The following is a 25,200-nucleotide window of genomic DNA, read 5'->3' on the forward strand; positions in this document are numbered from 1 at the left end:
CGAGTTGTTCTATTCCGTTTATTTCTGCATGACTAAAAAGTTAAATTTCATTTAACAAAAGTGACCGGCTTTAACCGGGCATTTTCTGAAACCCGGCTGGATTTGACTTGAAGTCATGTCACGTTATTTCACGTCACGTCACGACTCACGTGACGTCACGTAAAATCACGACACATACCTTCACGTCACTTCACGTCACGTCACGTCACGTCACAACACGTTACAACACGTCACAACACGTCACGACACGACACGTCACGACACGACACGACACGTCACGACACGACACGACGCGATACGACGCGATACGACTTGACTATTACTTTTCAATTTACTCTCAATGAGCCTTTTTATTTGATACCCATATTGCAGAAGTGCTTTAAAATAACTATTCCCCTATCTTGGCTAAACTGCCATATTGGATGTAGAATGACATTACATTCGTTTTCGAGTTAATCTCAAAAAGCCCTCTCATTTAATATCCATATTGTAGGACTGCATCGAAAATAACTATTTCGCCATCTTGGATTGTCGGCCATATTGGATTTAGAGTGATGCCACATACCATATCGTGTATTGTCTTCCAAACTAAACGTGTATGCAAAATTTCAGCTCAATCGGTTAAATATATCTGCTTCAAAATTGAGTTCCAAGATTTCACATACATACTTACATACATACAGAGCAAGAAAATAAAAGCTTTTAATATAGAACAAGACTGCATTCAAAATTCAACAAAAAATATGTTTGTGGGTTAGTACACAAGTGTTTAACAGCGACCAATTATAGTCTCACTCTACGACGTAATAAGGTATGTGATTATTTTAATTAAGTTGATTACTCACATTAAAACTTCGTTGCAGACGGCGAGGTACAGAACCAGATAGCGTGGTCGGAGCACCTGGATCCGCTGTTCGTAAACAACTACGAGATCGACCCCACACTCTCCTGGCAGTACTACGCCTCATCCACCGGGTTCATGAGGCGGTATCCAGGTACATCTACGGTTCTAATCATCATATCTCGTTGAAAAACAACTGTTTTTTTTTTCTAACTTTGTCAATGGACAGTATTAGAGGTAAATTAGCATTATACTTAAAAAAAGCAAATCAATTTAATATATTGAGTTACACACAATGTGAAATTTTTATGTCTATCTATCTATTATCTTTTAATAGGTATGAAGACACTTCGAGTCGGAGAGGACATTAAATGTAGTTTTTTATTGCGGCAAAATATACGGTTCCTCGCAATAAATAAATTTTATCGTCACTTTGAAACAATAAACTTAGTATAAATTGCTTCCATTTACAAATACCTAATAACCCTTTCCTACAGCAATGTCATGGCCTCCCGAGGACGGGTACTCGCACCACGCGCGGGACTTCTACGACTTCCGCTCGTCGAATTGGTTCGTCGAGGCGGCGACGTCGCCCAAGGACCTCGTGATCCTGCTCGACGACTCCGACGACCTGGGCTCGTCGTACCGTCGCCTGGCGAAGGCGACGGTCTCCGCACTGCTCGACACACTCGGCCCCAACGACTTCGTCAATATATACCGCTACAGCGACACCGTGTCGGAGCTGCATCAGTGTTATACGAAGATTCTGGCTCAGGTATGATACTTATCCTCAATAGTTATTACTAATTAAAAAAACTTTTTTTTTAATTATGTTACATTATGTTACATACTCACATTAAAAGGAGAATGTCAACGGAAGACTTGTTTCTAAAAGCTTTACATTGCTTGTTGCTTGCCACCATGATTACACAGACCTACAATATGTCTGTATAATATAAATATATACTAATAATACAGTCGATGTTAATCATAGGCAATAAAAACGAATATGCACATTCGTAATATCAATATTTGTCTATAATATCATCATGAAAAGGTCACAAAGTTTTCAAATATACATTCAAAACATTACCAACGTAACTAAAAAATGAAGGCATAAATTAACCCGATAAACAGCAGACAGCCTCAGACAGCATTCAAATTGTCGATTAATAGAACTGTATTAATGATGTTGTGCTGTCTGCACGAGCCACAGCTAATTGCACTTTGATTGACGTCTCGAGACTGTATCGAGCGAGATATCGATTTTATAAAAAATTTATTCTGTGCCCTTTTAAAATATTCTTAACTTGAAACGATCGGCTTACACGAGTTAAGTGGAATTTTAAACTACTTTTGGTAGTGAATTGTTTATATAAGGGCACGTATATATTATGTATAGGTAGGTACGTATAATTTATAATTATATAGGGCACGTAACATAGAAATGATAATAATTGTAAAGAAGCAACACAAAAATAATAAAGCATATACAAATGGCATTAATGTTGGACTATATAATATTAAAAAATGAATCAAGATAATCCGAACTCAAAACTTTCCTATCATCGAAATAACTAGCTACTTTTATTATCCTTAGCCGCGCCGCAATTTAAATATAAATAGCTTTAATAAAACTGTTGCGTGGCGTGCTCAGTAATAGAAGTTCGGTCTGGGTCAAACAGTAAGTATGATTTTGTTTTAGCAAAATATTTTCATGTTCATGAAAAAGTCTATCGGCCCGACTCCTTCGCGTGCCCGGGGAGTGGAAAGCGCGGGGTTATAAATATTTTGAAGTATTTTATTATTATGTGATATTTAAATTAATGGAGTTACAATTGGAGATAGGAAAAAACCTAGTCAAATGCTCGTATTGCGTGCGATCGGACGCGATACGCATCGGCGCGCGGTGTGTACTCGCCCTAATGGATTCAATCAAAAGCGGCCTAATGCGGCCATCCATTAAAATCCCGACTGAAACGTGTCGGTACAATGTTATTTACAAAAAGGATTTCTGTGAAATATACCTCCTACCTACCGGTTTAGAGCGGCTCGATAATTTATTAGGGAATCGTCCGATTTATTCGATCACCGCCATTATTTCGGACAATATTAGCGGGAAATTCATCCGCGTTCGGATTTTAAAACCCCGTACTGAAAAATAGCTACCGTATCGGTTCGTAAGTCACAAGTTAATAACAAAAATTAAAGTTATTAGAGAGTGTTCACGTGTCGCCGGCGGCCATTATGTTGTAGCGACTAAACATGAACCAGTTTGGAATAGACTGGTGTGCCGCCCTATAATTTAACGTAATTACAGTTAGCAGAACGAGCCGAAGTTAATGGTCTATCATAATTTAGCGAGTTCGCCGATAAGGAGCGAGACTTGCGAGCGCAGACTAGACGGTATTGAAATACAATTATATAAGGGTGTCCGCTCACGTCACACTTTGCAGGCGATAAGTGGACAACATTGAAATTTTATACTATTCCTGACCAACTCCTTATAATGTAACTTATAAGTATTGCATTATTGCATTTAGTATAATTTTATTTTCCTCTTACAAAAATCCAAGTTTCGGATGTGAACGAGCCCCTTAAGCAGTCGCTAGTTGAAGCTTTACGGACTTTCTAATGAATCATCAGGTTAGCCCTTTATAACCCTTCGGCAGTAAATATTGTAAAATGCTATTTAATAGTTTGAGTAAAATATGAGGTGCTATGTAGCATGCGTTCTTGAGCTATAATTTTAAAAGTACTTTATAATTATGAATTTATTTTTAAAAGCTTTTAACAGCTAACGATAGGAACAGTTTATCAAAGTAACACTGCGCAGTGCGCAATCGCCTTCAGTTCCAATAAAATAATATAAAATAAAAATTGATTTATTTCTGAATTTGAATCGAATGCTTTCAGAGTGTTGGATTACATGTTGCCTGTCACCGGTTCGGGAACTAACCCGGCGAGAAGAACCGGCGTAAGAAACTCGCATGGGGCTACTTTTTACTAAAAAAGTGGTAAATTTGAAATCTAATATGACGTATTAATGAATGTCTAGAAAATTTAATGCAGCTACCTCGCTATCAAGGCTCCTCTCATCTGTCATGATAAATAATTTGTATCAAAAAATTGCACGTTACATAAATGTGTGTTTATTAATAAAACTTAAGACATCTCATATAAGTTGCGCCGTCAAAGTTGGACAACTTTTATAAAGGCGGAGTGTGCTCAAGTTATCACGTGTTACTTAGTAGACTTACGACGGTGACGATAAGATCTTCGTGACAGGTGGGGAGCTCCCCCCGTGCACATGCGGCAGGCGACAACTTTGACAACTCGCGCAATTGAAAATATCGATTACGCTATCAGGGTGCGATTACGGTGAATGTGACCGTGATGGTGTATGTTCCGAAATAAATTCAGTACACTGTCACTGCCTCGCCAGTGCCTACGACGTCAAGAATCGACGCCATACTGTTGTTTCATTATGAATTAATATTTTGGCAGTTTTTTTATACTTTGACGGAGCTTCGACGGCATGTCAATTGTCATTACTCTTATTCATAGACTCTATAATATATAATATCATGAGACTTGTTACAAGAGGAATCGGATACATGGCGTCATGAGCACTGAATAGTATACTGGGTTTCATTTGGAAACTCACGCTATGTACCATCAGAGAAATTGATTCATAGGCGAAGGCAGACCTCTTTTATTCTGTTGGGCTACATGTCAAGTCAATGTTATAGTCATATGTCGGCTGGACTTGACATTATATTATGACCGAATTACGTAAGTCTGCTTATGAATCGCTGGGCATATTCGTTGTCCGATCACAGTCATGTGTAATCTGCACTCACCATAAGAAACTAAAAACACGGTAAAATTTGATCTTTTCTGAAGGACGCTTAACCACGGTTTGAGTTTTGTTTCCGGATTAGTGTGATCGATTTTATAATACTGCATCAGCCTTGAGCGCGGTATTTCCTCGAAATCTACGTTGACTGTAGTGCAACCTTCGCGATGCAATCAATAAGTTAGATAACAGAAAACAAAATTCTAACTACATGCAACTAATGGAAACATGCTTTTTTCAGCCACATAATTTTTGGTTAAAGCCTTTGCTTACGACGGATAGGTTACATCAAGATACTCTTCCAGAAATTTTAACAAACAGATTCGTTCAACAAATAGGCCAAAAAAACTTAATATAAACTGACTTTTTATGGTCGATTTCAATCTCAAATTATTTGCCGCCTTTACATACATATTCGATGCTTCAAATGCTAAAGCAATTACCGATCTAATAAGTCTAACCAACGAGGCGTGTTCAGGTAAAACGCACCTATCATTTGGCAGTTAGCCATCCAGAAAACAGTTGCTAATAATCGATATTATATTTGCATGATAATACGTGCGGCGGGCGATTTCCCTCGCAGATAAGCGCGCCATAAATTGACGGGCGCTGTATGCAATCCTGTTTTGCATACGGCCATATCTCATTAATTACTTTGTAACGCATTATGCCGCTTTAAATGAAGTTTGGTATTATCTACGCTGACGCAACTGCATATTTATTTACAGCGATATTCGCATACGCATACGAATGGGCATTCGTTGGTTAAAATACTTGGAATGCAAATATTTATTATTATATTATATTCATAATGCAATATTATTTTTTGAGTTTCTAAAGTATGAACTGTTAAAATGGCAATAATTGGTGTTTTACCATACTACCTATTTGTTATATGATACTTTTAAACTTTGATCTTAGCCAATTATAAACACTAGCCTAGTGGCTAGTGTTTATAATTGGCTTCCGGTTCCGGACGGTTAGCAACGTCTTTTCTTTTCACATAACACTTTCGTTCACTAAATGCTGCCATTTCACCTTGATAACAAAGACTCTTGACCTTAGATAACAATATATTTTACCCGATTGTGTAAAAGGTATTGTGTGTGTCAGGCGGTGCCGGAGACAATACGCGAGCTGAAGAGCGCGCTGTGGGCGGCGGAGGCGGCCGGCGGGGCTGCCAACCTCACCGCCGCGCTCACTACCGGCTTCGAGATACTACATCGGGTATACTATGTTTTACTACTACTAATATTTTCTTTAAATATACAGTTACACAGATGTTAATAACAATATAAATAGTGTTTTCTTTTGAGTAAATTCTTATGTGTAAATAATTATGAGGGTACAATGTTGAGAATGTAATGAGCGTGTTCACCACTACCACACCCCTGCACTAAGTCTCCGGTATTTTGGAATCATGTTGTCACCAACAGTTACGTATCAACAAAGTCCTAGGCACTAAAGACTTAGGTAACAAAATATAAAAAATCTGTGAAAACTCAAAAGATAAGTAACTTATAGGATGGTGAGTGTGGCAAAGCGCGCCTACCCGGTAAGTGCGCTATATAGCTATAATTCAGCAGTATGGAATTATAACTATATGGCGCACTTGCTGGGTAGGCGCGTTTTGCCATACTCACTAGATATCCTTAATATTACCGTTTTGAAGTTATGGTGTTGTTGGTAAAAACGGGATTTACTTTTATAATAAGTTAAATTATAATCTATTTACTATATAAAATACAATGAGTATAACAGTAAACATATCCTCAGTACAACCGCACCGGACAAGGCTGTCAGTGCAACCAGGCGATAGCGGTGATCGGCGCGGGGGGCGGCGCGGGCGGGGTGAAGGGTGTGTTCCGAACTTGGAACTGGCCGCACATGCCCGTGCGCATATTCACGTACCGCGTGGGCGGGGACGCCGCCTCCGGACACAACATGAAGGACATGGCGTGCACTAATAAAGGTGAGGGAGTAACTGTAACAACACCCGCAGTACAACCGCACCGGCCAGGGCTGTCAGTACAACGATGCAACGGACACGTCAAAATCTTACCTCCCCTCTATTTGTCTGGGGCTCTTTAGAGTATAAACATAACATCTTCGAAACATAACTACCCAATATCCATTAAAACCTTTAAACCCCATAACTTAATATAGAATACTGTAATTAAAAGGTGTTTAATCCCCAAGCGGCCGGATCCGGCCGCCACAGATTATACTGCAGCCATTCCGTCTACACCCAAGCGGCCGGATGTGGCCGCGCTCTTTCGTTCGATTGAGTTACGTATTTCGTCGACTTAGAGACTACTTTTGTATGAAGAAGTTTAGTTAGTTATGATCTACGATAAATTTGCCACATTCTGAATGTAAAATATTATACAATCTGTGGTCGACGAATATTTGTCAGTTATTTGAAAATCGTGAATTTTTCATGTGTGTTCTGCCATGTTGTGTAATTTGTTTGATATTATTGATGGATTTAACGAATGTAAGTAGTAAAATAGTTTAATTTATTAATTTTAATTTATAAATAGTTTTAGATAATCATTTGAAAGAAATACTTACATCGTAATAACTTCTAGTTTACACGAGAAAATGTGGTTTTTATTTATGGGATTTGAACGCGATTTGTTTAATATTTTTGTAAATAATTGACGTTAAAAGCTTATATTATCGTGTACAAAACGATTTAGATCCTAGTAATAGTATATAATAGTATCGTTTTAATAAAACATAAAAATTACCTATTTATAACGGCTTTTTGCCGGCCGCGGCCATTTTGAACTTTATTTGTATTGCACTAAGGACGAAGTTTGCTTGTGTATAATACCAAAACCGGTTTTTGTTACTCTTATCTCTTATCTGTTTAATGATAACATCTGAAGTTATTTCAAAGAATTGTTTACATAAACAGTTTGTATAGCTCTGTGTTATTGAGATTATAAAAATGTATTAATTTATTTGTTGCGAAATAGTTAGAAACATAGATTTTAAAGTTTACAGTGGTGAGACGAATATCACATCTGACTAAATACTATATTATGATGGCTTGATAGATAGAAAATTTAACATGTATTATAATATTTTTCACACAAACATAAAATATGGATTAGATGTAAGGTTACCCGGCCTACCCTCTTTGTACATTATTTGTACAAAGAGGGTAGGCCGGGCGCCATTTTTTTTTTGCACACCACGTACCCACTTTTTTGCAAAGAATTTGGCACTAATTGAAGGGTTAAGAAAATTAATATCTCTATTTAACCGAGTATCACAACACTTACCACCATTTTCCCGCCAGGTTTCCACGTGACCATCAACGAGCACAGCGAGGTGCGGGCGAAGGTGCTACACTTCGTGGAGGTGCTGGCGCGGCCGCTGGTGATGTACCAGACCCTGCACCCGGTGCACTGGAGCCCCGTCTACGTCGGCGGACGGGTGAGTCAATGAGCTGGAAATGTAACCTGATGGGAGGCGATTACCGTTTTTTTATATCAAATAAGGGGGCAAACGAGCATACAGATCACCTGATGGATAGCAACTACCGTCGCCCATGGAAAGCCGCAACATTAGAAGAGATGCAAGTGCGTTGCCGGCCTTTACCGATGGTTTACAAGTTGTAGTAGCTACAGTATTAAGATTCTATTAGTTTTCGGATTTATATTTTTTTAATATGCTGTATATTTTTTATAGAGGAAATGCGCTGCATAAAAGCAGTCTTTCTTCTTTCTGCCTGATCCTTGTTATCACTTTGAACGATTAATTAATATTTTATCAATAAGAACATAATTGTAAAAATTTACAGAAGATTAATATACGAGTAAAACAAGAAAATCCTTTTTGAATTCATTTAAAATGAAAATGCAGAAATACATAAAGCTCCGGAAAAACTGATCTCGCACGTAATAAAGAAAGTAGTACAAGGAACGAGATTACTGGAACGATTTTTCTTGTAATATTCGAGACCGCTCGTTAAATAGACCGAATATCTCGTGATCTACATACTTTCTTCCGTACTTTCATATCGATTTTAGTGATGAAATGTTTAATTAAAATATTTGTTGTATCTTTACATCACAAAACATTAAAATTCGACCAAATTATAAAGATGATAGTAAATGTTATTATCGTATTTATTTTATTTTATAAAGCCAATATGTGGAAAAACTTACTACAAATTGATAATAATAAATATAATACGTAATTATATTATGGTTATGGGTTATTAAGGGCTAAGTTACACATTATCATAAAATACAACACACGAAATACTTAGTATGATAATATGTATGTTTTAAAAGTATTAGGCATCCATTACATGCTCATGCAAGCGACAGTCAATTCCGTCAATCATGAATTATGTTTGACTGATCACTGATGGTGAGTGATGGACTGATGAATGGTAGTAGACGGTCACTCAAATCTCTTCAGTTTTATGTCAGTCAAAGCCAACATTTTCAAAGGTATACGTTTCTAATTTTTTTCCTAATTTGTCAGATGTGACAACACTCACTCAAAATTCGTGACTGATGGTTGCATGAAGCAAAAATCTAGATATCCAGATTTTCGTCAATCAACTTCATACAACCGTCTGTCACGCTCTTACATGGTAGGTTATCCATCAGTTACAGCCATGACTGTGGTAAAACTGACAGCAAAACCTACCGTGTAATGGATGCCTTAGGGTCAATTCAGACTGCAACGTGACGAGGCGAAGCGCGGCGCGACGCGACCTAAATTTGTATGGATTTGACAGATGTCGTCAGCGTGAGACGTCTTGCGAATCTGTCAAATCCATACTAATTTAGAAATGCATCTACGTGTCGCGTTGCGGTCTGAATTGACCCTTACTGGCTGTTAAAATTTTGCGCTTGCTACGGCGCGTAGCACACAGCGTAGCAGTTGCTACGTCGTAGTACTCGGCGTAGACCATGCTACGAAACGTATTTTTAACTTTTTCTTTTTTCACCATACAGAGTAGCAGCTTGGACGACGACGGGATGGGACAGCTGATGACGTCGGTGACTGTCCCAATTTTCGACAGGCGCAACCACACGGTAAATACTTCACTGCCATATTCTTTTTGTGGGGTAATAGTGTCAATAGCAACGAACTATTTATATTACAAAAAAAATGCATCCGAATAATAGCCCAAATAAAAAATCGAGACAGTTGCAGACCATATTTTATAAAATATAACCTTCTAGCACTCCCTTCAATATACATCCAGGATATTTGTTTGTTTTTAAAAATAAAGATTATTTCACAAAAATAGAAGAGACTCACAACATCAATACTAGACACAAAAACAAATTACACCTACCCTACTATAGAATAAAAATGCTTAACGAAAGTCCCTATTATATGTCCGTCAAAATTTACAATAAATTACCAGATTTCCTAAAAAAAAGAAAATAAATTACCCTCGTTTAAAAGAAAACTAAACACATATCTAATAAAACACTGATTTTACTCATTAAAAGAATATTTTAGTATTGATTTGAGCATAAGTTAAGTTCATAAAATATATTAAGTAGGTATTATTAATATTTTATGATAATATAATACCGCTGTGATAATACTAATGTACAAGATAATTTCGTTTCATAATTTAGAATACCATAAAAATAAGAATATACTTACTTGAATAATAATCATTAAAATTATAATTTTGTAATTGTTTTGCAAACGCCCGAACAAGGCTAAGTTGTATATTTCGTCAATGTATGTTGATTTATATATTATGTACTTGGTTGCAAATAAAAATTTTGAACTTTGAACTCTTTAAATTCAAAACCAATTTTTTTCTTATTAAATAGGCAATTTCAGTACACCTTTTTTAAATGTTGAGTCAATATTTCTGAAGACCGATCGTGTATATTCACAACATAATGACGAAGTATCGCCTCTGAGCGGACGAAAATATAAATATTTTAGTACTTTACTAAACGGAGGACAAGACAAGCTTTTACTTTAAAAACCATGAGCAACTCAGCCTGTGACGCAATGTTACAGTCACTCAATCATGCTATTTTGCTGTAAAATACAAGAGAATTTTATCTTCCCATGTTTTTAACCTCGTCGTAAGATTTTAACGTATAAAATATTAAAAAAATAACTTATTTCTAGCTGCTACTATACCAGAATAAAAACTATTATTTTTGTCAACAAAAAGTATATTATTGATTTCAAACGTTTCTATTTTGCGTGTGTGTTGTGTATGTTGAAATAGTGAGTTTAGTTTTTACATCCATTAAATATAATTCATTGTTATGTTAAATATAGAATAATTTCGAGGCGTTACTTTAATCGTTATGTTTGTAATTAATTAAAATAGATTTTGTTATTTTTATTTAGTTATTACGAAACATAAACATTACAATAGTTTTATTTTAATTATGTTCACTTATTAAGTTAACCAATTACCTATGTTAAGTTATCTGATAACCGATTTTCTGAATTCTGAATACTCACCTTCATATTATCATAACCATTATAATGAATTATAATTATTATTGTTTTCGTTCAAAGTGTTTGTAATTTTAGCAGCGAGAGGCGAACTTGCTGGGTGTGGTGGGAACGGACGTGCCAGTCGATCAAATAAAGAAGCTCGTGCCACCATACAAGGTATGCTCTTACTCCGAAACGTCAGATTTAACAGACCTCCAAAAAAAAAGAGTTCATATGTTAGGCTGTGGATGAAATGAAAAACTCATAGAGTAGCGTATTTTGAGTATTTAATGATATAATAATGATAATAATACTAGCAATATTATACTCCTTAATCTAATAAGTTTAATCGAAAATAAACTTATTAATTGTTCCAGTTGGGAGTAAACGGATACTCGTTCATGGTGGATAACAACGGGCATGTTTTGTACCATCCTGATTTGAGACCATTGGTAAGTTATTTCTTATATTCTTTAAAGGTGAATAATAATATATAATAATATATTATTAAGTAATTACGAATTTGATTTCAATTTGTATTTAATTACAAATAAAATACATCAATAAAGTTTTGAATTAAATTTAAAACTTTATTCATTGACTTTATTGATTTAAATTGGTATTTTGACAACTTTACAACAGTCAACTAACACAAGTTTTCTTTTGTTTCAGCATACTAATGAGGAGGTAACTAAGATTATTCCTATTATAAAAGAAAGTTTTATTAAAATTGTATCGTACATTATTGTTATATAAACCTACTTAATAGCTTCTTAACACGTTCACTGCGTTACGGGTACTTTCGCGCCCCGTACGTTGACATCAGTCAGTGCGGTGCTGAAAAAGTAGTGTCTACTCGTTCTTGCGGGGATTGTATTTTTGAGGATTTTTGTTGTATGAATGAGATGAATAGATATTTATGTTCCTGGCTTGAAATTGAATCAAGAATCGGTATAATAATCTACGGGGTTTCTTGAGCCCCGTTGCGACCAGCGATTAAAAATTGTAATTAAGTGCGTCTACGGGGTCTATATCACCCCGTACAGATTATTGCTTACCCCGTACGGGGTGATGAGCTCATTTGCGTAGGCGCGTCCTAAGAAGCAAAGTGTTTATCGACTATTTTTCAAAATGAAGCGTCGCGGCGTATGTTGGAATTATCTCATGGTAAAAATAATGAAGAAGCCGATGAGCATGATGTATCAACATCTTCACGATTATCCCGACGACCACCATCATCACCATTATTCCGCAAGGTCCTTCAGCGAAACCTAAGTCCAAGATACGATGTGATCACCAGCCCTAGCACTGGTCAAACCTATCACCAATTGCAAAATGTTGTATTAAATTCAGGAAGTCATTCTTATAATTATTATGAATAAATAAATACGAGTATCATCTATTTAAAATATCGATAGTTTTAATTTTTTTACTCCCATCACTAACATTTTATCGATAAAAATGTATTCTGTGCGTTAAGGGGTTTTTGGAATCCCGTATTTTTTGTTTTTAATTGCGTTACGGGGATAGAAGCACCCCGCACTTTATTTTTCATTATATATATTTTTGTTTTTATTGTACCTACGTGCGGAGTAAGGAGAGTGTAGTTCAGTTAATACTCTTTGAAATGGTATAAGAAAAACAATGATAATACTATTTTTGACAATTTTAGAGGGGTTTAAATGAAGTCGGGTGTACGGGGCACTTTTGCACCCGTAACGCATAATAATTAATTTCATAAAGGGGCGTGCTCATCCCCGTAACGCACTTAAATTTAGGTTAAGGATTTGGGTCTACGCAGTTAACGTGTTAATAGCTTTATTTAAACTTAAAATTAACTGTCACCAACAAACTGCTTTAGGATTTGGCGGTGTATGACACTGAGATTTAATTAATGTACCTATCTTAATATTTTCTGTATCAACAAATTCAACATAAAAAAACTTTTCCATCTTCCTTTAACCTCAGCCACCGACACCATAACGAGCCACCCGTAAAAATACCTCTGTGTACCACCCGGCTCGATACTGAGCTCACGCTGTTTTGTAACTTATTTTAGTGTGTATAAGATTTAATTTCGTTTGTTCTATGCATTCTTTTAAGAGTATGAAGTTAGCTACAAAAAGAACGCACTAAATTAGTTCCTGATTGGCGCAATTTTGTAAATCTTGAAAAAAAAATTAGAAAATGGCGCCATAGATGATAGAACGCGGTATTTGAGGCTCAATAGAATTTTGACATCCCGGTATTCGAGAGGTTAATAACTATTTCTAGATCAAATAACAACTTCATCAATAATTAAAAATAATGACGTGGCCTTGACACACACAAGTTAGAAGTACAAAAGTTTTATAATTGTCCAGTACACGGAAACTCTCCGTCCGCTGTACTCGAGCGTGGATGTGACGGACGTGGAACTGCTGGTGGACTCGGACGAGAACTCTCGCGTCAACCTCACCTCGCTGCTGCTTGACGTGAGTAAACTGGCCCTTTAGCCAAGATGTTTTCTTAATCACATAGAATAGCCGATAAAAATTTATGGAATTGACATAAGCGTTCGTTAATATAACGTTGACGTTCGACTCGTCTACTGACAATGCATGACGCATTTTGATCGGCGATTCTATATTCGGAGCGTGCGAAGTGGGTGGAGGGGGTAAAGAAAGCGATCGCCGCGCTTGCCGCGGCAAAAATATGAAACAAAAAGGGCTTAGTCCGTAGTGAAACAATCTTGTCAATCTTGTTTTGAAATTTTTAGAATTTTTTCCTAATTGTTTTTGTATCGTAGACTGCAAAAATAACAGCAGAAATAGTAATTTTCTTCAAGTAAAAAGTATTGCACGTATTTTGTTACTGTTGTTAATGAAACATTTTAATATTAAAGCAGCTGTTGCACAGCAGTGCACTTGCCACTCTGGCTATAAACGCAGCTCAGCATTTTACTCCAGCAACAATCCGAGCATTATCTATCTGTAAGAATGAATAACAATGTTTAGACTTGCTTTATCTAAATTTTAGTCACGTTTTTTGGTTAGTTCAGTACTTACGTTTGAACTTGTTTTATAGCGTGCTAAAGTCACCGATATTTGGCGAATTATATTGGCTTATATTAAATAACTATTGCCATTAGTTCTTAGCTCTTCTACATCCCTTACATGTCCTGCAAAGACCAATTTATTTCCATTTAGCATATATTGGGCCTTGAAACTTATTTAGTGTCTTACACTCGCAAAATCACTTTTTATGATTATATTCATTTTTTCACAAGTAGTTTTTAACTAAATCTAACCTAAATACCATTCATTATTGTTCTAAATATATTTTATTTGCTATAATCTTTACAAAATAAACAAACTCTTGTTGTTTGTTTTTTGACACATGCCCCTAAAACTTCGTTTGAAATATGTCACCACTGACGTGCACGTTCCGAATAGAAGCGATAAAGAAAACGTCTCGGCTACAGGAGCTACATCTTGATATTAATATTATAAATGCAAGAATCTGTCTGTCTGTGACCTCTTTTCGCCTATAATTACTGTAACTAATAACTATGTCAAAATTACATACTATCTCTTATTACCCAGATTTGTCATCGACCATACGTAAACATAGGCACGCTCTATTTTGGACCAGTGCCGAAAATATATTATGTGTTTAAAAAAGGCTATTGCTATTGGTCCTGAGTCCTGCAGTGGCATAGTGTAATTTATATGTCTGAGCCCGGCCATGAGTGGCTTTCCTTACGATTATTGATTTCCTTCGTGAAATGCAAGTTACCTACGTACCCACTACCCTGGATCGATACTTCTTGACTTTATGCCGTAACATAATTGCCATAAAGCTGATCGCACCGTACGCACCGCATAGTACACTAAATGCGGCGTGTACGGTGCGGACTAATGTGCGAGGTTTCACATCATTCCTACAACGAATTTTAAAATGCGGCGCGTTTGGCGCGTGCGTACTGTAAACGTGCTTTACGTAGCACAAATAAAACTTTACTTCAAGCCAGTAACTTGCATGACGCATTCCAGTTGCGTCACGACATGATAGAGCAGCGGGAGGGCGAGACGGAGATCGGAGTGAAGGTGCAATACGACATGCGGCGGGTGGCCACGCGGAGACAGCGCTACTTCTATTCCCCGGTAGAGGGCACGCCGTACTCGCTCGCCGCCGTCCTGCCAGACGGATACGGCATGTACGAGCTACAGGCCGAGCAGGAGATTAAGCATAGCCCTATCAATGGTAATTATTATTCTAAGGGCCTGTTTCACTACTTTCTGATAAAGTGCTTAATAGGCTATTCACAACTTTTTTGACAGATTCTCCATACTTGATCTGTCAAGTTAATTGGTGGATAGCCTTATCAGGAAGTGGTGAAACAGCCTTTAATCTCACTCTCTATTCCTTAAATAATAATTATTTAAGAAATAGATTGTGCTCTTGTGTACTGCGCACACACTTTGGCACTATAAAATTACTCTTGCGTAACTGGCCGTCACCGAAACCGGTGTGGGAGTTATTATTATTAATTATTGTTATTTTTTGCCAAGAGCTACAAAATTCAAATTCAAATCTTATACAATAGTATAAAAGCTAGGTAGCATACATCACGTCTATGAAGCTAAAAGAAGTATAGAGTGAAAACTGTTAGTTCAAATTGGGTGCATGACTTAGATTTAGCATTTAATATTTATTTTAAGTTTGATTTTCATATTTAACAAAGCCATTAGCCAACATTTAAGTTGGTAATACTTATCAATGGACCATTGTAGTCCTAAATAAAGAAATTTATATTTGTAATTGTATACCTACATAAGGATAAAAACGTGTCTTTGCAATGTGCCCAGAGAACAATGTGATATCTCTAAATAGATTTTCGTTTCAAAATAAATCGCTTAATATAGCAATAAGGCCGCCCTTGACCACTTTTATGTTTTTCTTTAAAAGTTTCGTTTTAGTAACGTGATTGTATTTAATTTAACGTGAGCAATAAAGTATCTATCTATCTAAATCGGAGCTATATTGATAAGGGGATTATTTTTTTGTAAGCCATAGTTATTAATGAGTTACTTTATATATATTTTGTCTGACAAACTATGTTATTTTATACAAGTTATGTGATCAGTACTATCATTGAATATTTTTTCCACCACGCAGTCACGGAATACTTTAAGGGCGAGAACTGGAAAGTCCATCCAGACTGGTAAGAAGTTCGATATCTTATAATCATACCATCATCATTATAGCAGTTAAACACTGACGCATTATCAGCCCCAGACTCAGACTTGGACTCACGCAGAGGAATAACGAGAAATTTTCAAATGGTTCCTGTTATACTGCACTGCCATGGTCTGTTATGGGCGCTGCCTGCTATGTCTTATATGCCATATTGTCTTGAATACATCCTTCAACCTAATTCAAATCTACATCATCATTTTCTGTAATGTCTATCTATACATTACATTACGACGTATGTCTTAACTCGCTCATTCCCCAGGGTGTACTGCGAGTACGCGTCCACGTCAGACGTGACGTTCAGTTCGGCGGAGGAGCAGCTGGTCCACTTCCTAAGCCGCGCCGGCCGGCCTGGCTGGAAGTGGATGTCGCTCCGCCCGCGAGCACTGACGCTGCACAACGCACACAAGAAGCAAGACCGCGACGCGTACTATTGTAAGTGTTGTTGTGTAAGCCGGTCCCTAGACGAGCAATTTTATTGTCAATATCACGTATTGCGTAATTTACCGTCTAGGGTTGATATTGATAATTGAACATCGTGCGCCTACAGTCTAATTGTCAAATAAAATGTTCCATAAAATTTAAGCGTGATATTGACAATAGAATTGCTCGTCTAGGGCACAGGGGCCGGCTAATGTGATTTGATGTTAGCGAAAATAAAGAAAATGCTGTATATAGAAGCAAAATTTTCTGAAGAAACTTTAATATTTCTGCTAACATAATGAACGAAAACGTGACGATGTTATGCAGAATTTAAGTTTAGATGTCACGTTTCCACCTTTTCAGACTACAAAGAATTTTGTTTAGTTGTCTAAACTAAAACGGCAGGAACATGTCGCATTTTCGTTTAAATCGTGTAGCACTAGTGTAGCATATATTATATTTCTCGTAAAAAGGGGTTAATCAAAGTTCCTATTTCTTACAGGTGACAAAACCTTGGTACAGTCACTAGTACGCGACGCGATGGTGATCAAAGAATTGGACGCTCACACTGGACACGCCAGTCACCACTCCCAGTAAGTATACTTGCACCTACTAGCATGATACCAGCATACAACACAGTCAAATACACATATTTATACCGAAGCACCACACCTGAGTAACGACGAATTTAACCATTCAAAATAAAGTCTTTAATTTAGTCACCAATGTCAAAAACATGGCTGACCGATGCGTCTCTTACTCCCAAAATAATATCTTATCAACCGTCGAACCATTGAGGTGCGAGTTCCAGTAAAAATTGTTATAGTCGAAGAGCAAAGGTTGAAATACACATCGAGTTGCATGATGTCGCACATTTAGTTAACTAAGAGTTATGCACTTTATAATTTTATTTTGTTCACTAATTTTTATGTGTTTGTCACACGAATAGCCCGATAGGAATATTAATGGCACTACTGCAAAGGTAAAGTAACAAGTCTTCATATTACTGTTTCGAGTAGAGAAACTAGAACTTTGGAGTTATTCTACCGTCGATCAGTTGGGAAGTAGATTAGACAATTTGAGGGTTTGATGACTTAGATGCTATCTTGTGTGGATTTATTTTGAGTTCTCCCCAACACGAGCTTCGAGAGTCGCATGATATAGAATTCTTTGTTTTGCAGTTCAGTCTGCGATCATACAATCGAAACACATGATTATCATAAAGTCGAAAGTGACTCATTGCAAAGATTCCCCGATGGTCCCGATTATTAGATATGTTTTGCTATTTGTAGCGACTTTTTACGTGTATGTCAGAAAAAGTGCCACCGAGAAGTCGACAAAAGTACAATAAATTGTTACATAATTGGAAAGTAATAACTTATTCCACTTTTCAAATGATCCACGACTTGTGTTGAATATGTCGAGTTGTTACTTTTCAACACTAAGCACACGAGGAGCAAGGTAACATAGTCGTAAGGATGTTAAGTAAGGATTTTTGGCATCTTTTAGCTGGCTTGGACTCTGGATATTTTAGTAGCTAATAAAAGTGTTTAAGGTTTTGGTAAGTATTGGTTATCGTAGTGAGCGCTAGGAAAATAATTTTTAAAGCAAAAAAAGCACGAATTGCAATAGAAGAACCAAAATAAAGAAAAATACGTGTAGCACTCTGGGACTGCCCCGGTAAAGCTATTGCATAGCATTTTTTATCAACATATGCAATTACATATTAAAATTCGCATACGTCTAGTCGCACGCACACAAACACCGTGTCGAAGTCTGCCGAACTGAAACGACATTAGACGATGCACGGTAACGCCGCACCGACCGGCACCGCTGTGCCGTGCGGAGTGGGGGGTGTTAGGTGTTTTTCGTTACGGAATTTCTTGATTCGGTCGCCGTGCTCAAATCAGCGATAAAAGCTATGCAATAGCTTAAAAACAAAATATCGTTACTTAATTTTATTGTGTCAAGTACTTAGCTTAATACTAATTCTAAGCATACCGATATAACTGACCACTAACGACAGCAACAGAAATAAGTCATCTAGACACAACGGGGCACAAATATCTAATTTATAATTTTGTTATTAAATCTTTAACTGTCACGTCAACCGAGTTCTACACTTGTAAAACTGACCATACATTAGCTGTTCGTTTAGAATGGTTGCACTCTGTGAACTCTAGATAAACAGATAACGTTTTAAAAATTGAAAACAATTTAAGACTGTGACCGATAATTGATAAAGGCTTCGTGCTTATCATATGGCCAGCATTAGATTTAACTTTGAATAAGCATAACATTGCTGCTTCACGTTAAATAATACTTTTAAAGTACGTATGGACTTTATTAGAGAATATAAGTTGGAGCGTTACTAAATAATTATTGGTAAAGAAAATAAAATACTAAGCTTAAGTTATTTTACATATTGTAAAGGGTGGGTTGCACCAGAGGCGTAGTTATAGCTTTAAGATTAAGGTTATCGTCAAATGTGGCGTCCATAATGGACTTTTACTAGGGATTTGACAGTTCATTTGACATTTTGTTATGGTTAAAGTTAAAGTAAGTTGGTGCAACCCACCCTTAGTACCTATTTCTCTTACCTGATATTATAATCATTCATATCTAACATCAAAAGTGAGTGAAAGTATGAGAAACTCCAACAATCCTAAATAATTAAGCAGATTGCCTAAAAAGCAAAATTATTGCCCGATTGTAATATATCACGTCTTTGCAGGCAAGGACGATTCCACAAATTCGTGGTAACGTTGTCGTTTATCGCAACCCGAAGTGGACTCCTCAAATGGACAGAAAACTTCAACAGCACACGATCCAGCGAATCTTCTGAGCCGTAAGTCAAATAATAAAAATCCATATTTCATCAATTATATTAGAATTCTACTTCAAAGCTTGTGCGATTACACACTAAAACTTTTATAATAGCTGAAATAATCGCAGTAGGTACTGAGGTTAAGGCAATAGGCACCATGTAGACTTTCTGAGAACATTTTGTTTCAAATTTATTAATTAGAAATAAAACAATTGACTTTTTGATTGAAATTAACTAACCGGCGGGGCTAAAATGGTCGCTTTGGAGAATCATATAATTAATCATAATATGATTAATTTTTAAACTCCACTTTGCTGCAATTCATATAGTGATTCACTTAGATTAATGATTGGTCCCGCGAGCGGCGCTCGCGCGCTGAGACCAATCATTAATCGAAGCGAATCACTTTTTAAACTCCACTTTGCGTGCAATTCATATAGTGATTCACTTACATCAATGATTATTGATTGGTCTCTCGCGCGGCACTCGCGCGCGGCGACCAATCATTAATCGAAGCGAATCACTATATGAATTGCACGCAAAGTGAAGTTTAAAAATGAATCATATTATGATTCAATATATGATTCTCCAAAGCGACCATTTTAGCCCCGCAGAGTTTATCTAATCAACAGTGCTCCTGATTAGCCAACGTCAAATCATACACCAATCAATAAATAAACTCCTGACAAAAACATCAGAAACCCGGCATTGATAAGTGTCGAATAGGCTATCCACCACTTGACAGATGAAGTATGGAGAATCTGTCAAAAAAGCTGTGAATAGCCTATTCGCCACTTTATCAAAAAGTGGTGAAACAGGCCCTAACCATACAACTCCTTTATTGTGTACTTCTTCCAGGCACTTTAGTGAGAAGTACGCCCGCGCGTACGACTCGGAATGGTACCGGAGAGCGGTGGAGCATCACGCCATTGAACCGGAGAGTTTCGTGTTCTCCGTGCCGTTCCGGGACGGCTCCGACCCGGAGGACTTCTCCGGGAAACCCCCGCTGGTGTTGGCCACTCACGCCGTGTTCGTGGAGTCCAGGGGACACAGGGCTCCAGCGGCAGTCGTCGGCCTGCACTTCCAACTTGATTCTCTGGCGAAGCACTTCCTCAATGTCACGTCAACGGTGAGTGATTGGAGAGTATTTTTATAAACCCTTAGACGATCAATTTTATTGTGCAATCATTGAATAATATTATTGAACAATTTATTTGACAATAAGATTGAAAGGCGAGCGCGGTCAATATCAACCCTAGACGGTCAATAATATTGCACAATACGTGATAATGCAGAATAAAAATTATCGTCTAGGGGCCCGCTAAGTTGCCAGGAAATATTCCAAGGTATTATATTTGTTATATGGGCCTCTGATGCCCGAAAAAAAAATGATTTGATTTACTCACGATTTTATACGACAATGATAGCTACATTTTGCTCTTACGTTATGTAACTTTTTTTCGCTTTCTCTTTCAGTGTACGGCCGGTAGCGTCTGCAAGAAGACTTGCGCCGGCGACGAGCTGGACTGCTACATTCTGGACGACAACGGCTTTATCATCCTCTCGGAGGACGTGTCACAGACCGGGCGCTTCTTCGGTCAAGTGGACGGGACAATCATGGACTCGCTCGTTCAGGATAAGATCTACAAGAAGATCGCTGTTCACGACCACCAGGGGAGGTGCCCGGACTCCCGCAGTCCGTTTAGCGGAGACGGCAATAAGCTGTCGCCATTAAAACCTTTCTCCTGGCTCGGAGGGTACCTCTCCAACTTGCTGGCGGTGTGGTATCCGTTGTGGCAGACCGTCGTGGCCCGAGCCCATCCCTACGCTGAAGAAGATGCTGGTGAGTTTTTTATTTTAAAACCAGCTATTATAAAATTCGACCAAAATACTATCCATCTAGTTACTTAAGTAGCTGTTTTCAATAACGCGGTTTTGCTGTTACGACGTCATGACGTCACCAAACAGATCTACAATAATTATGACAGTTTACTACAGAGAACTATGACTATATCCTAACCATTTCTCAGACTACGAAGACTACGAGGGCGAGGATTTGGAACACGAGGAGGACGGGACCAGGGAGCACCAGCAGCAGCACTATGAGATCCTGGTGGCGGACTCCGGGGGCACGGAGCGGAGTCACGAGGTGCCCGGGCCGATCACCCCGGGGCCGCCCCGCGAGCCCCCGCGAGAGGCCGCCCGCTCCGCCGCGGTCCGCCCCTGCGACACAAGCGCTGAACTCTTCACGCTCCAGTCCACTCGCCTCAACGCAGCGCAACCGCTCAAAGGGAAACTAACCAATTGCCATAATTCTGGATGTGAAAGGTAATTTCTCACATATATTTATGGCTATATTTATTAGCCGCAGACATATTTTGCTATTATTTGCGTTAAAAACTAGTATTGTGTTAAAAACTAACAAAACAACGTCCAATCTTATCAAAAGATAATGATTATTCCAACGTCAAATATTTACTCACTACCGTTTCTCATTTTAACTTTTTCTCGTCACCAGGCCATTCAGCGTGCAGAAGATCCCGCACAGCAACCTGATACTGCTGGTGGTGGACACGCTGTGCCCGTGCGGCGCCAAGCGGCTGGACGTGCGTGCGCGCGAGTCCCCGCCCCGCGCCTGCCGCGCCCGCTCCTCGCACGCCCGCTCCCGCCGCGCGCGTCCGCACCACTGCGTTTCGTACCACCCGGAGGTTTGACTCTTTTTTTTTAACCCTCGACGAAAAAGAGGAGTGTATAAGGTTCACGTGTCTGCTTGTGTGTGTAGCCATAGTGTTGTGCCAGTTCGTGGCATCGTAGCGTCCAAACTGGTGGACCGATTTTGTTTTTTTTTTTAATGTCACGGCTTTTAGTTTTATTTCTGAATTGGTTACCATATAACTCTTAGGTGTAGCTTTCTTGTTGAGCCCGATGGCTACGCCTTCAAAGGATTTTCCGCCTATATTACGCCTTCAAAGGAAGAAAGAAGAAGGCAAACTCGATGAGTCTTAAGAGCATCAGAGCATGTTTAGGAAGCAAACACGAAGTAACATGATGATTTCACTCCAGGAGATCGAGATCCAGTCGTGCGGTCGAGGTGGGCGCGCGGCGCTGTCGGTGGCGGCGCTCGCGGGCGTGCTGGCGCTGTGGGCGGCCACGTGACTGCCCCAGTCCGCACACTGAAGCTTCCGCCGTATCCGCCATATCGACTCCCATATCACGAGTAACCTCAACCATATCGCTAAGTCGGAGAGCTTCGGGGGTCCCGGTCGAGTGTGAGTGCGTTCGGACCGCTCGTAGTGACTATATCGTGAATGTATCGTGGTGCAAACTCTACGCCAATTTTAAAATTCCCTTATATATACGGTAACGTCTTTTGATCTGCATTTATATTATTGGGTACGGGCATCGGAGCCGGTCGAATTAGGATGAATGAACTTAAAGTTTTGATGATTTTACTGACTGAAGTTTTGGTCCGACCAAGTGAACTTTTGATCTTGTTTTAAGATGGGATAGTAAATTTGTAATAGGTAGGGTAAGATTTCAAAGTTTTCTCTCATCTTCGTCGAGACGGTGGCTGCTGACATGCGGCGACATTCGACCCCCATCGTGACACGTTTCGATGCGTGTCAGACTTCTGTAGAACTCCAGCCACATTTCGTATAAAAACATCATTAACCTAGAACAGAACGCGATGCGCAGTCCAGTCTTAGATCAAATTTGTGGTAATTAAACGATTTCATTGTATCACGTGCGCTGATTTCTAATAGGTAGGTAAACGAATATCTTGTTAAATTTAATTGAGAATTTTCACAAACTCGAAAGGTCTATAAAATAAATTATAGCTAATGTTAATAAGTATTAAATGATTAATGTAAAGTAATATTGTTTCAAACTGTTTTAGAAAAATTTACCTATGTTGAACCTGATTTATTTCGTACCGGGCGCGGCGAGTGCGTCGTGAAGTTGGCGACATTCTGCGCGAGGTGTCACGTGGATCGCGATTCGCAGAAAACCGTCAACTTCACACGTTAACTTTTTGCCATTTATTTGTTTCCCTTCAACGTTGGTTATGTCGGCGAAATGGTTTCCTAAAACGTATAATATTACACGAGCGACGTTGGAGCGCAACACATAGATGAACGAAAACGTTTACTGGCCGATCGCAAATATTGTAAGCACTTATAGGATTATTATTATTGTAAATAAGAGATTAATTTGTAGACAATTTATTTGCTGAATTTAAGTGTGCCTATTTAAAATTAATGATTGTTACTTAAACTACAGCGTCGCCAAGGAGCCATCGACAACTAACAGTATTAGAACAGTAATTAAGTTACTACCAAAATATACTACACCTATTTTTGATCACTTTAAAGTTTCACGTTGATAGAATATTTTTTGGCCTAGCAGTACAGCGTCTCAGTTTTACGTGTAAGAAACATTTTGGTGTATTTTTGGCGACTTTAGTCACTAGAGTTTTTCTCGCCTAATATTCGATAATGTTAAAATTTGAAACCTATCGACGTCATCTTCATTGTAAATATTACCTTGGAGGGCCTATTTAAAGTATGTGTGTTGCTATGTTAAAGGTGTATGTTCTATTTTATGAGGATTTTTCCTTGTGACTTTGTACCAGAAAAATTGTTCAACATTGCCACTCGGAGAACCTTTCGCACCCCGATCAGTGTGTCTACGTCTCGTCTCAAACTTCAAAATTAAAAAAAAAAATGTTGAACACTTCTTCTCCTCGACACATACATTTTCATTCATTAAATATTGGAGTTTATAAAATCTATATTCTACTAGCTCATATAAATCGACTACATGTAAAAGTATGTATCATGTTACCTAGTTAAATACATAACATAGCGAATATGATAAACGGTCGAGCCTGCCGTTGTCCATGCAACCCACAACATGAAATAGTACAAAACTACATACTCCTTTCGTCATGTGCCAAAACACAAACTAATAGATAACTCAGGATTACTCGGGACTTTCCGGGGTTGTTCGGGACTTTTCGGGGTTACTCGGGACATCATGGGACTTCCCCGGGGTTACTGGGTACCTTAACATGGGACGAAGGCATGCCCGAACTTAGTTAAAAACATTTGATCGCAGTAGCTTTTTTATTGTTAGAAACATTTTGTGTTATTTGATAAAAGTATGTAATATTTGATTAAAACAATTGCATGTAATGTAAACACAATGCAAAAACTACCATTTGCATGTTTAAATTTGAAATTTAAAGTGTAAACATAGACAATAATATTCGAATTTCAACTCTACCACCATATCTTAACAATAAAATTGTTAAAAATCATAAAATAATAATTATTAGTATGTATGTATCAACTTTTATAATTTTAATTTTTTTTTTTGCATTGTGCATAGACAAGAGGCCACTGCGATCAAACCCCACATAAATTATTACTGTAACATTTCATAATCACGTGTCGTAATGAACTGTTGGGACGCTTTTGAGATATTGTACATTTTGTATAAATATAACAGTAAGTGTATCGGGCGTATAGCTGACCGGGCGCGGGGTGAAGG

At 38.0% G+C, this 25,200-nt stretch overlaps 1 protein-coding gene across 1 annotated transcript in view; it reads left to right on the forward strand.

Moving 5' to 3' along the window:
• The window catches only part of LOC121730477 (voltage-dependent calcium channel subunit alpha-2/delta-3), an 86,771-nt gene that overhangs the window by 60,515 nt on the left and 1,056 nt on the right, over window positions 1-25,200 (forward strand). Inside the window, exons 5-25 of the mRNA XM_042119526.1 lie at window positions 864-995; window positions 1,339-1,616; window positions 5,814-5,927; window positions 6,477-6,672; window positions 8,011-8,147; window positions 9,686-9,766; window positions 11,256-11,336; window positions 11,537-11,611; window positions 11,832-11,846; window positions 13,523-13,633; window positions 15,194-15,404; window positions 16,320-16,365; window positions 16,660-16,832; window positions 17,323-17,413; window positions 17,770-17,802; window positions 19,555-19,668; window positions 20,506-20,776; window positions 21,124-21,490; window positions 21,678-21,975; window positions 22,166-22,355; window positions 22,711-25,193. Of these exons, the coding sequence (XP_041975460.1) occupies window positions 864-995; window positions 1,339-1,616; window positions 5,814-5,927; window positions 6,477-6,672; window positions 8,011-8,147; window positions 9,686-9,766; window positions 11,256-11,336; window positions 11,537-11,611; window positions 11,832-11,846; window positions 13,523-13,633; window positions 15,194-15,404; window positions 16,320-16,365; window positions 16,660-16,832; window positions 17,323-17,413; window positions 17,770-17,802; window positions 19,555-19,668; window positions 20,506-20,776; window positions 21,124-21,490; window positions 21,678-21,975; window positions 22,166-22,355; window positions 22,711-22,803 (3,107 nt within the window). The 3' untranslated portion in view covers window positions 22,804-25,193. The remainder of the gene's footprint in view (window positions 1-863; window positions 996-1,338; window positions 1,617-5,813; window positions 5,928-6,476; window positions 6,673-8,010; window positions 8,148-9,685; window positions 9,767-11,255; window positions 11,337-11,536; window positions 11,612-11,831; window positions 11,847-13,522; window positions 13,634-15,193; window positions 15,405-16,319; window positions 16,366-16,659; window positions 16,833-17,322; window positions 17,414-17,769; window positions 17,803-19,554; window positions 19,669-20,505; window positions 20,777-21,123; window positions 21,491-21,677; window positions 21,976-22,165; window positions 22,356-22,710; window positions 25,194-25,200) is intronic.

This window comes from Aricia agestis, chromosome 9, assembly GCF_905147365.1.
Source record: "Aricia agestis chromosome 9, ilAriAges1.1, whole genome shotgun sequence".
Classification (NCBI taxonomy): Eukaryota; Metazoa; Arthropoda; class Insecta; order Lepidoptera; family Lycaenidae; genus Aricia; species Aricia agestis.